Source organism: Acromyrmex echinatior, chromosome 18, assembly GCF_024713525.1.
Source record: "Acromyrmex echinatior isolate Ae372 chromosome 18, ASM2471352v2, whole genome shotgun sequence".
Classification (NCBI taxonomy): Eukaryota; Metazoa; Arthropoda; class Insecta; order Hymenoptera; family Formicidae; genus Acromyrmex; species Acromyrmex echinatior.
The window spans coordinates 1240461-1253994 of record NC_141869.1 but is presented as its reverse complement, the minus strand read 5'-3'; the positions used below and the strand labels follow the sequence as shown (position 1 = coordinate 1253994).

Here is a 13534-nt window from a genome sequence, read left to right as displayed (position 1 = left end):
CCAACACCTAATAGATTAATAAACAACTGTTTGAACAACTTGTAACAATTGGAAAAATTTCGTTGAAAATGTATACATTAATACATAACAATTGATATATTACATCTCTTAAAATTAACATTTTTATATATATAGTAAAGAATGGCCTAAATAATATAAATAAAATTGTGTCGAGAAGGGCTACGAACCCATTCTTTCTTGGATAATGGTTATCCTCTTTATTTTTTCCTATATAGAATAGATTAAATTACCACATCCACAAAAGCAATATTGTTCAACCTAATAAAAAAGGAAAAAATTACTCAACAATTTTTTACTATCCTATACGTTAAATCGGTTTTTGAAAGTTTTATGTCCATTGCTCTTAAAATGAATTCAAAATTAGCCTTTTCCCTAACACTCTTAAAATTACATAAAAAAAGACAAAGACCAATTGGATTTCTTATCAAATCAAGAGGTTGTTTATAAAATATATTGCGAGGATTATGATACCAGCTACGTGATCAAACGAGAGAAAATTAAAAAATAGATTACAGGAACTATAAGTCAGATATAAAGAAAAAGAAGAAAACGGGATCAATCATCGGTTATCACTAACTACAAAATTAATTGTAACCAGAGTTTAAGTGGAATAAAGTAAGAATTTTATATAGCGAGCCTTCTTACAACAAGCGATTAATATCTGGTTCACATAAAAAAGCAAAGATAAGATCTAAATAGGCAGAATGACACGGAATCGCTATATAAATCTTCCTATTATGCAATTCCCTTCATTTTCCTAGTTCTTTTTTCTCCCCCTTTCTCAGTTACCATTTCCCTGTCAGTTCTTACCCCCCCCCCCTGCCCCTCCACTTGTAATTGTAACATTTTTGTCATTTCATAACATTTGAGCTGCGTTCCACTTAACGCTCACAATGCTTGTGGAATCATTTCATCCTTGTCGTTTATCAAATGTTAAACAAGTACAAACGATGCTTGCGATCGTTAAGTGGAACGCAATTTAGTCAGACAATAAAGACATTCTATCGCAATCTGCTTTATATTATATATTTTTATATTCCGACTGATCTTATCTTTCAATTTTGGATATTATAACTGATTTTACATTTTAAGGTCTTCATTAGTTTTACTTATTATATTTAATTCAATTATTTTTTTACTTTTATTAAATTTATACTAATTGTTTTTAGATTTATATATTTTTATATTATTATATTGATTGTTTTACTGTTTCTATAGTCTTCGATTTTTTAGTAATTTAATCATGATACATTTGTAACGAGCAACAATATTTTACATACACATTCTTATTGGTTGATAATGGAGTCTGTTGTGATTTCTATGATGCGAAGAACATGTGTGACTTATCAGCGTAATAATCACAGGATAAGATCTAGCGATCTTACGTCTGTTATTAATCTGTTATTATTAATTATTATTAATTATTATCTGTTGTTATTATTAATCTGTTATTATTATCTGTATTTTTATTAATTATTATTTTTAAGTCGTCTACAATTTTTATTTTTATTTTAATTAAGAATTTATAATTTAAATTCAATAATTATATTTGTTCTGTTTAACATTGAGAATGATCCGATCGGGATCGAAATGTCGTTTGTAATATCTATATCTTGTTTAATACACTATATTATTTTCATTACATCTTTTTCTTATGGCTCGTAGCCCTTCTCGACTCAATTTTATTAACATTTTAAATCCTTCTTTTGCACTATATCACTAAAAATCTCATTGACCTTGATCTTTGATCACTTACGATCAATAGACTTAACTTATTTATTTCATTTCAATGGAGATAAAAGAGTCTTTAGATATTTATAGATATCTTGCCAGAATTTAAACAAGTTTTTTACACTGAAAGAAAAGATTGGCTGATTATGACATAACATTTTTAATTGGTTACAGCAGTCAATTTTTGATTGTGTTATCTATCGAAATACTGATATTGCCAAAAATTGGCTGTTGTAACAAATAATTGGCTGCTGCAATTAAAAGTGCTGTGCCATATTTTACCATCTAATTTACTGCAGCCAATCTTTTTCAATCAAAGAAATCTTGCAAAAGAAAAAACTAATAATCAGATTAATCAAATCATAAAGCAATTTCATAAAGTAGTTTTCACGTTGCAATTACTTAGTAAGATTAATAGATTTGTATATGTATGTGTGATGATTGAAAAATATCTTCATCAATCTGGAAAATAATCTTAAATTAACATGTCATTTTCCAGCTGCAAAAACACCAAGGACTCCATTAAAGCAACAGATAGTTGAGTCATCTCAGAGATATTTTCGAATTCCTTTCGTTCGTTCCTCTGCAGCCGGACAGCAAGATAACACGCACGGTGGCGGCAAAAGAGGATGGTGGTACGCGCACTTTGATGGTCAATACGTCGCACGGCAAATGGAACTTCATCCTGATAAATCGCCTATACTCCTCGTAGCAGGTAAAATTCCGTATTACATAATGTTTTTATCTTTATGTATTTATTACTTATGCTCGTATATTTAATACGAACTCTCTGCATTGTAAATAATGCTTTGAATCACTTTCTGAAAACATAATAAGTAATAATTGACCCAGATAAAAATGATTAATCTTTAATTTTTCATAATATGAAAAAAGTGTAAATGAAACGTAGCTAACGACTGAAACAAAAAGTAAAACATCAGAATAATTTTTTATATTTTTTATACGCATGTACGAAAATATAGCTTATATTGGTATTTTCATGACTTCACAGTGTTTTGACAGAAATGCTTAAATTCTTGCTTAAATTTGTGTTATACTTTACATGTACTTTAAATCATATCGCGTTATGTTAAATTTAATTTCAAAAAATTATTTTTTTCACAACAAGTAAGAGTTTAATGTCTATTACGGTCGAAGCTGCTTTTAAATAATTTTTGTGTGAATTTATATACTAAGGTTACGTTTAAAAACTTCTTCTCTAAGGAAAATTTTACTCGAAATATATAATACACGTAACGTATATTACAGCATATAGAGTAAAATCTTCCTCAGAAAGGAAGTTTTAAAACGTAGCTTAAATATGTAATCATTTAAACTGCGCGTCAAAATGATTTTTCAGATTTATAAATGCAATTAAATTATTAATTATTTTTTTGTTTGTTAGGCATTGACGATATGCAGATGTGCGAGTTAAGTCTAGATGAGACTGGATTAACGAGGAAACGCGGTGCCGAGGTTTTAGAACATGAATTCAATCGCGAGTGGGAGAAATATGGTGGTAAACCATATATTGCGCCGTGTGATCGCAAGAAGTGAAGAATTCGCGACGCAGTTGTAGAAGAATTATACTTCTGCATTATGTCGCGCAAAAAAAAAAGAAACGCCGCATAAATCACTAAATTTGTTATAATTTTTACGTATCTTACGTAAGTTCTCGCCCGATGAATACATCGGCGATTCTGTGCCTTGCGAGATGTGCCTTTTACATTACGGCACAAACGATACATTTATATCGTAAATTATATTTTACGTCATTCAGTTACGTAAGTCAAAAAACTTTTTTGTTGATATATTAAAATTCCTATTTTAAAAATCTAGCTTTTTAATCATTCTAGCATTTGTCGTTCATCAGTATTCTATAATATTTTCTATAATATTTTTTATTAAATAATTAAAGATGGTTATAACTTTAAAAAATATATATAACTTATCTTTTTTCGTGATAAAGTTATGTAATTCTAAAACAGTTTTCTGTATAAATCTTCTTTATAAATAAGAACAGAAATAGATAAGATATCGTTGTTCCTTATCACATTAAGCTTATGCATTATTAACATACCTTTGCAAGCTATAAAAATAATCTTGATTAAACAGTTTAATGAAAACACCTTAACGTTATAACAAGATTTGTTTACGATAATGATGATATTTAGTACGTAAGTCGTTCGAAATAAAAATAATAATAAACAATACAGACGAAACGGACAATAAACAATTTATACTGTCAATTGTACTATACAAGCCGAATAATTGTGAACACAGTGATATATGTCGAATTAAATTTTGCAAAGATTTAATGTTGAGTAATATTATAAAGCGGTAGTGATCTCATTCAGATGATTTCTTAGAATTCACGTATTGCTACATATATGATAAATACATACAATAATATTAATAAATATTTATATAAACTTATTAATTAATATTAATAAATCTTTAGCAGAGTAGAGAATATACATATTTTATTTAGAAACATCATATTTTCAGACTTATGTTGAAATATTGTAAGAGGAATTGCTAATATAAAGATCGTTATAAGATCCTTTATTTGTGCACCATTTGTTTTTGTAAAGATATGACTCTTAGCTCGATACATTTTTTTTACTTAAAAAAACCGAATACATTTCCTAATCGCTTATTGATACAGATGGTGGTACCCAGCCACCAAAGGCCATCTCCAATTCTTTTGCAACCGCCAGACAGAGACGATCTTGATAAGGCGCAGCTATGATCTAAATTTATATACATATATATATATATATATATATATATATTATTTAATCTGAATTGATTAATTAAAATTTACCTGAACGCCTGTGGGCATTCCTTCGTGCAGATTAAGCCCCATTGGTACATGCGCCGCGGGAAAACCGATAAGATTGAATATTGCGCAGTTCGCAACGGACATTAATTCGCATAATACAAACTGCGGAAGAAATTGCTTTCGGAAGGTCGGGTAAATAAGTACGCCATTGTCTCCCAATAGATCCTATAGGACAGACGAAGGAAAGCGGCAGTTAAATGTAAAAAAACCTGGTAACGAAATTGACTTGTACAGACATGATAATTGTATTAGACTTCCAGAACTAACCAGCAGTTTCTGTCGAATTTCCTCTGCATGCTTCGTGTAATGCGATATCTCTGATTCTGTGAATGGAAAATGCGTTTCCAATGGAAAAGTGAAGAATAACAACTGTTTCGTATGTTCTGACAGACCAAATAGAACTTTCATCATTTCGACGTTTAAATTCTTACGGTGCTGCAATAATAATAAATCGCAATAATAACAAAACTGGAGCTGTCTTTTACATCATCAATCCAAAACTGAAGTGTATCTTTTACATCTAGTTGTAAGGGAGACTGGAGCAAATTGTTACAGGGAGTTAATCGGGAGCACAGACTCTTGCATAAAACATAAGACATAAGAAAATCAACCAATCAAAGTCCTTTATTTCATGGAAAGGAAGAAAATAAAGGACTTTGATTGATTCAGTTTCTTATGCATTCTGTGTTATGCAAGAATCTATGCTCTCCGTCTAAGTTATTACAGTTTGTTTTTTTGCCACATTTTTATGAATTTTTATATGTGATTCTTATGATACTCTACAATTTCACTTAGTTTAGCCGCCTTATTTCAATTCTAGAAGACATTACGCATATTTTCTTGATTTTTACTATTAAAAGTAAATATTTTATTGTATATCGCTTGTGTTATTGTATATATAATTTACAGTTATGTGATTATCTTTTTGTATACTTCTTTTGTATACATTTGATTATAATAACACATTTTGTTTTGAATCGATATGTACTTTTTGATCTTTTGTTTTTTCGAATTGGAAATGGAAGATTGGGACAAGTTGTTAACTTTGATCGGGACAGGTTGTTACAGTGTAACAACTTACACTGTACTCCATTGAAAATAATTTTTTTTCTTCTACAGAATGATGCACAGGTTTATAAATAGATTGTCGACTTCGTGTCCATGTTTGAAGCAGTTCTAGGCAGCACTATATTTGTGTTCACTCTATATGTATAAATCACACGGATAAGAACGTTAGTGTTTTCACAGAAATTTATGCGATTTTTACAAACAGGACGCATACATACGCATATATGAACTGAAACAAGTACAACTAGGAATCAGGTTCATTTCTTTCTATCATAATGAGTCAGTAGTCTAATTATAAAAGTCTATGGAATGATCTTACAAAAAAAAAGATAAACAGAGAATCTATAAATGTAGAAATCGTATCGCGACAGCGGCAAAAAAAGTTAAAAGATGGCCACCTGTCTGTGAGAAAAGCAACAAATGTAATATTAATTTTCTGACTTTCCAACGTTAACTTTAATAATTTATTTAAAAAAAATTTTTTTAATTTTGTATTATAAAATAAATATTTCTTGTGAAATATTTTATGTTGAATTTCATTGTAATTTTGAATATGCTTTATACTGTAATATTGAATTTGCTTATATACAATATATATATATATTTTTTTTTCAAGTGATATTATATTAGGTGTTGGAATTAATTCGTAGCGTTTTTAATGAAAGAATGTTATTTATTTCACATGAGCATTAAAAAATACATTAATGAAAGTACTTCCCATCACTTGTAAAACGCTACGAATTAATTCCAACACCTAATAAGTGTAACAACTTGCCCCATAATAGGGTAAGTTATTACAATTTACCTATTGATAGAAAATCTTAATTTTCACTTTTTAAAAACATAGATATAAATCAGAAAAAATTGATTAGATAAAGTACTTGAAACATAGGTATTCAGTAATTTAAATAAATAAACTTATACGGAAAAAAATTCCTAATAAAAAATTGTAACAATTTGCTCCGATCTCCTCTGTATATAATATAACTGTACATATAATACATTTTATTTTTTAGTTCTGAGATTCTAATAATAATATCATAATGTTGATAAATTAAGTACCCCACTTCTGAAACAACATTGCAACAATTCTGCATTAGCAGGCTGCAATATCTCTATCGTAATATCTTACAGTGAAATACGTCCGCATTTTTTTCAGCGGGAAAAGGCATGTACGTGATGTGACTTTCACGTATGGAAAATTAGCTAGGTTATTAAATCTTCCTCAAGATTCCTATATTCTCTTAAAGATCCCAACGATATCGTATTATATTTGTCGTTACGTGGATTTTGTGTATAATAAAAAAAATATGCAATGACAATAATACAACGATATCGACTTAATTATCATTAAGAGTTATAAAGGTCTAAGTTTAAATTATTTAATATACTGATCTTCGTGTATTTTGCATCTTTTATACCTTGGAATCGCTCGCGTCTAGCACCATTTGAGGCGGCTTTTTTATATTCAAGAATCCCGTTAACGCAATGTCGATAATTGTTACTGGCCACTCTATTGGTAACTGTAATGTCAAGTTAACGTACGTTAAATCCTGCGTGCATATTGATATATCAGCTGCAAATACTGTACCTTTTCGACATGAACATTATATCGCGCGAAATGATTAGCGGCTTTCAGAACGCAATTCTCAATTTCCTGTGACATGGATAATACACCAATCGTTTTGTCCAAACTTTGTCGATAGTAGATCTTTATTTGCTTCAAGTCTACCGGCACATCTAAACGCAAGTCGTGATTGCATTTCGATGTCATCACTTTCATGAGCAAACCAAGATCCTCAGCGTATCTAGTCATTGGACCAAAGGTTAGCAACTTATGAAAGTATTTGTCTTCGGTGAATGGGAAGTGTCCATTAGTCGGAATAATTCCTGCAAAACGAATAGGAGAGAATATGGTTAATATTAAAACCGCTCAGTTTCTTCAATTTTCCATTTTATCTTTCCAGCGAACTTGTACTTAAAATATTTTGTAAGACGTTTTTTTAATATCTTTAATAGGTATATGTATCCGAAAGTAATTTAAAACAGCAACAAGATTTAATTAAAAGAATTAAGTTTATCAATGGATCACAATGGGAATACCAATATAATAAAGAAAATTAATTTACCAGATGTGGGTTTGTGCCCGAAAATGCCGTTTATAAAAGCAGGTATTCTTATAGAACCACCAAAGTCTGAGCCAATTCCAATTACGGAACCACCTGCCCCAAGTAATGCGCCCTTAAATAAGAATTTTTATTTTAAACATTTTTTTCTTTTTATTTGAAACTAGATTGTATCATTTTAAACAGGAATTATATACGTTAATTCCGTCTATTATATAAGGTGTCTTTCTGTGGTATTTTAATTCGCCAATTTTTAGACATTCTGATCTTACATCATTACAACCGAATGATATCGCGTGATTGTACGTCTAGGTGTTCCGGGAAAGGAAAGTGTTCTAAGCGAAAGTCAGTAATGATTAATAAACGACAACGTATATCTTTCGCTCGCGTAAGAATTGGAATTCGCATAGAATTTCGATGTTGATCGAAGTTGATTGAAAGATAATCTGCGTTCGTAACCGATAAAACGCAGCGTCGATGATAATTGTTAATCTCTAATTGTTAATCGACTAATTATACAAAAAGTATAATTATATTTCATATTAATCATATTTTATATGTACATACACTGAGAAAAAAATACTGTTGATTCAATTAAAGTCTATATTAGTCTATCTTTTTAGACGGGCCACTAACATAAGTAATTAATATAAATAAATTATTATTTCAATAATCAAGGCCTTTATGTCAATAAAAATATACATGAATTAATCACTTATGTTGTGACAGCCCGTAATATAGAATTTAATGGAATCAACAGCATTTTTTTCTCAGTGTATATGTAATTATATATATAAATCACAGAAAAATATGTTTTCTATTATTGTATATTATTCTTTCGATCTATCTTTTCTATTTTATATGGACAGACGATGAATTTTTCTTCAAAAGTCTTAAATGATTCTCAAATAATAATTTTTTTTTAATAATTAGAGCTGAATTACTTCTCCACCGGATGATCCACCGGCCGAATATCTAGTGTCATAAGGATTACAAGTACGGCCATATAGTAGATTAGTGCTATCAAAACCACCGCACATCTCAGGCGTGTTAGTAACACACAATGGTATCGCACCAGCATTTCTGAGCATCTCGACGACCGCGGCATCGCAGTCTGCCTTTATCTCTTTGCGAGGCAAAGTGCAACCTGTATGACTGCAACCTGCAATCATAGTAAATTTTATTTACTTCATACACAAGATTCTTTACAATCGCATTTGATATACTTAATGTAATTAATACTTATTTAATATATTTCACATAATAGCGTCTTTTTTTTGTGCATTTTTTTAGATACATGTGTTCTTTAAAATGTAAAGATGAAAATGTTGAAGCAACAATATAAAAAAACTATTCTTACCTTTTACAGCACAACATTCCTTGATGGTAATTGGAACACCATAAAGCGGCTTTTCTTTTTCTAAAGTTTTAATATTAAATTTGCCCTCTTTCAATTGTTGATCGTAATTTTTTGCCTCGATTATTGCGTCAGTGAATCGTTCGTCAACGACAGCGTTTATAAAAGAGTTTACTTCTTTAATACGCATTATATATTCTCGCACTACTTCATAACTTGTAATCTGTTTTTTAAATAGATTTAAATACATTTAAACATTGCATATATAAACTTTTTAATTTTCTTCCTATATATTACAAAGTAAAATTTATTTTTACAACAAAAATAAAATTAAGTTTGTCATAATTACATAACATGTATCATACATAATCGGTACAAAACGATAAAAGCTATCGCTGAAAGAAACTACGCAGAAGGATTCTTTATAGAAATGTAATAAATGTCGTACCTCTCTCTCTCTGATCTTTTTAGCGAGTTTCGTGGCACTCAACATGCATATGGAACGAGTTATAGGTGGAATACTTGGTGGTTTCTTGTGAAAAAACAACCATATCGGACGAAATACATTGTATACAACATTTATAATAGTGAACACTATACGCATTTTCCACAGCATTGCCTATAAAGTAAGCACCATTCAGTTAATCAACCGTCAGTTGACACTTTATATTAATTTGACAAACAATTAAATTCAGTTCAACCGATTTTCCTTTCGAGTTTAAGAAATATCTGCGTACGTTTCAATATGTATACGTGCACTAATATGTTTGGAAAAAATGTGCTAATCAACAAAACGTGTTATGATCGAACTTAGTATTACGTAATTATTATACGTAAGGATACATCGCATATCAGCATAGCTAGCAATATTGGTAGGTGGTCTTATTGAATTTTGCATTGAATTTCGCGTCACGGTTCGCGGAGCTTCGGATAAACCATAAGTCTATCGCATGCTTGACACGCATGGATCATTGAATAACAATGTGACTTCTTTCGCAATAGATTGGGATTAGGAATTTTGGGGCCAATAACTGTATACGCGTTTTGCATTTGCAGCACAAATAAATCCAAACAAGTTCATTCAAGGACTTGTGTCACATTTTCTTCAATAATACATTTGGAAATAAGACCGTTATATATGATTACATCATCCAAATACGTTATTTGACATCAAAGTTAGGATGAACTAATATATATTTCCAAGATAAATTCATTTATATAAGAATACGTATAATAAGAATACGTAATAGTTACATTCAACTTTGAATGACGAGTGACACATATTTTCTTCGCTCCTTCATGAAATTTTGCTTTTAAACTCATATTGAAATTTTGTACATACAAAATGTTTCTCAATAGTAACAATGTTGGTGTAACTTCAAAAATAAATTCAATACACAAAAATTATAAATATTTATTTATTTTATATTATTATCATCTCTTTGTAAATACAACGTGATCGTTTCACTTAATCTCGTTACAATCTAAATTAATTATATTATCTACAAACGTCTTCACACGTGTCTTACTGACTATTATAAACACTAATGCGTGATGAAGTCGTATTATTTCAGAATTATATAAGAATTATTGAAAATATTCCTCAAGTAAAATAACACACACACACACACACGCACACACACACACGCGCGCGCGCGCGCGCACGCACGCACCACGCACGCACGCACCACGCACGCACGCACGCACAGAGAGAGACAGAGACAGAGAGACAGAGACAGAGATAGAGACAGACAGAGAGACAGACAGAGAGACAGACAGAGAGACAGACAGAGAGACAGAGAGACAGAGAGAGAGAGAGAGAGAGAGAGAGAGAGAGAGAGAGATCATGATAATATGAAATAACATTAAAATAAATTATGACTGAAAAAGTATTTTTTAATAATCAAAAGCTATTTTGATATCATGATATTTTTATATTCTGCTTGAATTATACAACATAATTTATGTACTGAAAAAAACTAAATTTTAATAAATATTTATTTTGAATAGTTCTAAATAAATATTTACTAAATATAAAAATTTATTACAAATTCATTAATTTAGTTATTCTTTTATAATAGAGTAATAAGTTTTCTTTTATAGTAGAGTAATAAGTTTTTCGTTGACATTTTCTCACGCCTATCTCCGAGAAAGCTTAACATTTTAACGATAATAAAGACTTCTCTTTTTCACTCTTTACGACGATATTTTTTGCGAAAGAAAGAATGCTAAACGCTAATGTAATTAACCGATGCGACCTTTTTTCAAGTATACTTTGAAATATACTTGCATGACATATGATAAAATATCTAAAATATCTATATCTCTGGATATATACGCACGAATCTATGTATAATTTAATTCTTTTTACATGAGGTGGCATATATTAATGATTTCCTCATTATCGACCACAAACGTAGAAAAAGAGTTTCCGCTCCATGATATTCAGCGCGATGCTCACTCAGATTGTTTCAATATTTATGACAGAGCATCGAAAACGCATTTACTCTTATTTAGTGTGAAAATTACTTCGAAAGATTAAAAACTCTTTCTTAAGATCACGCAGTCGTCAGCTTTCTCTAAGTGGCACGAGGGCTTGTAGATAATGCGCGTGCTCTTCGCGATTAAGAAAAATACTTGCTTTCATGTGCGATATACCTTGCAGTATATAATTTACAGTATAATTTGTTGCAATTAAATCATAATTAATTCGTGGTAATTATATCAATTATGTTTATCATTTGGAATAAATAGTTTTTTGTAATTTAATAAGTAATTTTTTATTACTTATTTTTTATTACTTATTTTAATTGACATTGTTAGTTGCTGTTTTGCGCAGAAAGAGAGGGCATCATCAAAGTATTTCCAATAAACATTAAATTATGTGATTAAGAGAGAGAGAGAGAGAGAGAGAGAGAGAGAGAGAGAGAGAGAGAGAGAGAGAGAGAGAGAGAACTACTGAGCAAAGTGCTTGCTCCGGAATGTAATAAAATAAATATGTTAATAAAATGTTTATTGAAAAGTTAAATATAGCAACATATTAATTATAGTTCGATAGAAAAATACCTTGGAAAACATCACTAACAATAAACGATAATTCTTAAGATTTCTTCTTAAAATTTCTTCTTAAAATTGATATATTCGCTAATTAAAATTCAGATTATTCGAACAAAAAAATGTTTATTTTATCGTGTTTTCTCTTGATTCATTCAATTGATGTACTCTGTACAGTATCGTTTTGTGAAAATGGAAAAATGTCGATGTATCTAAAATTTTAGTTACATAGATATAAAAATAACTTTTCTTTGACCATCAAAATAATTATATAAGTCAAATTAGTTATTAGAATGTTGAAATCTTTGTGTTGTCATCATTTGAGTATTCTATATAGTTATTTTAGTGATCCAACAAAATTATTTTTAGATTTGTATCTAGTTGAAACAAATCTAGAAATACTGCAGCAGAACTATTTTTTCGTACAAACGAAAATAATTGATGCTTCTTAATAATAGATGACACGTGTAACTTATGAACGATATTCAAGAATAATAATCAAACAAAATTACTTTTTTCTAATCATTTTCAACTCGCAGCACAAAAATAACTCAAAATAAACGTTCATATATTATACGATTATTGAAATAATTATATTTTTATGTTTTCAATATTACTATTAATAACACTTTTTTATATCATTTACTTATCACATTTATCTGTCGTTATCACATCTGTGATAACATAAATTTGACAAAACAAAAAATGAAATCGTAAAATATGTATAAAATCTTAAAGTAAAATGAAAAATTAAAAAAGATATCTTTTATTCTTTTTACGTATTTGAATTTAATTCATAACGCGATATCATTATATCTATGTAAATTACAATCTACTATGACTTGGTTAATTCCATATCGTTCTTTTTAGACAAGTTGTTTCTTAATATAAAAAGAGTTTCTTAATATAAAAGCTACACTAAAAAGATCATTATTACTTGCCGGAAAGATCGCTGTGAAATAAGAAATCGTTTTACTGCACGTACCGTCAAACTGTTTAGATGTGTATCCAATTTAAATTAATTCCGCTGGATTGTTTTTTTCGAACTTTCAAATTGAAAAAGAACACTGAAAAATGTACAGAAATGAAAAATGCCAAGTATATATAATATCACTGCATGTGCCGAAATATTATCAGTGATTCTTAATAAGAGATTTATTTATTTTGGGGCATAACACTCTTTCGTAAAAGAAAAATACGTATTTGCGAAAGCAAATAATTTCCGAAATAATCTAAACAATTTGTTGAACTAGTTTCGATCGCATCCCGTTTAACGTGTATCGGCGCGCGGCATAGCAGACTGAATGTAACGATGGTACGACTTGATATTTT

At 29.6% G+C, this 13534-nt stretch overlaps 2 protein-coding genes across 3 annotated transcripts in view; one reads left to right on the top strand and one right to left on the bottom strand.

Annotated features, from left to right (window-relative positions):
• Positions 1-4320, top strand: part of jar (Myosin heavy chain 95F jaguar) — a 21934-nt gene extending 17614 nt beyond the window's left edge. The window contains exons 17-18 of the mRNA XM_011063783.2: positions 2252-2467; positions 3158-4320. Coding sequence (XP_011062085.2) covers positions 2252-2467; positions 3158-3309 — 368 coding nt within the window. The 3' untranslated portion in view covers positions 3310-4320. The remainder of the gene's footprint in view (positions 1-2251; positions 2468-3157) is intronic.
• LOC105150596 (fatty-acid amide hydrolase 2) lies at positions 4219-13534 on the bottom strand. 2 transcript variants are annotated; one of them, XM_011063781.2, is made up of 10 exons: positions 13188-13534; positions 9597-9767; positions 9152-9371; positions 8736-8953; positions 7795-7906; positions 7257-7555; positions 7087-7188; positions 4865-5032; positions 4580-4762; positions 4219-4505 (listed from the first exon to the last, which is right to left on the bottom strand). In XM_011063781.2, exons 2-10 carry the CDS (start codon positions 9762-9764, stop codon positions 4401-4403), a joined length of 1575 nt encoding a protein of 524 aa, XP_011062083.1. In that variant the 5' UTR covers positions 9765-9767; positions 13188-13534; the 3' UTR covers positions 4219-4400. The 2 variants fall into 2 exon arrangements, with proteins under 2 accessions (XP_011062083.1, XP_011062084.1); XM_011063782.2 differs by lacking the exon at positions 9597-9767.

Excerpts from the sequence above, each read along its gene's own strand:
- LOC105150596 (XM_011063781.2), bottom strand. The coding sequence starts at position 9,764 with ATGCTGTGGAAAATGCGTATAGTGTTCACTATTATAAATGTTGTATAC. Across the intron at positions 7,556-7,794 it reads CGGGCACAAACCCACATCTG|GAATTATTCCGACTAATGGA; the intron begins GTAAATTAATTT and ends TTCGTTTTGCAG. Across the intron at positions 4,506-4,579 it reads GAATGCCCACAGGCGTTCAG|ATCATAGCTGCGCCTTATCA; the intron begins GTAAATTTTAAT and ends ATATAAATTTAG.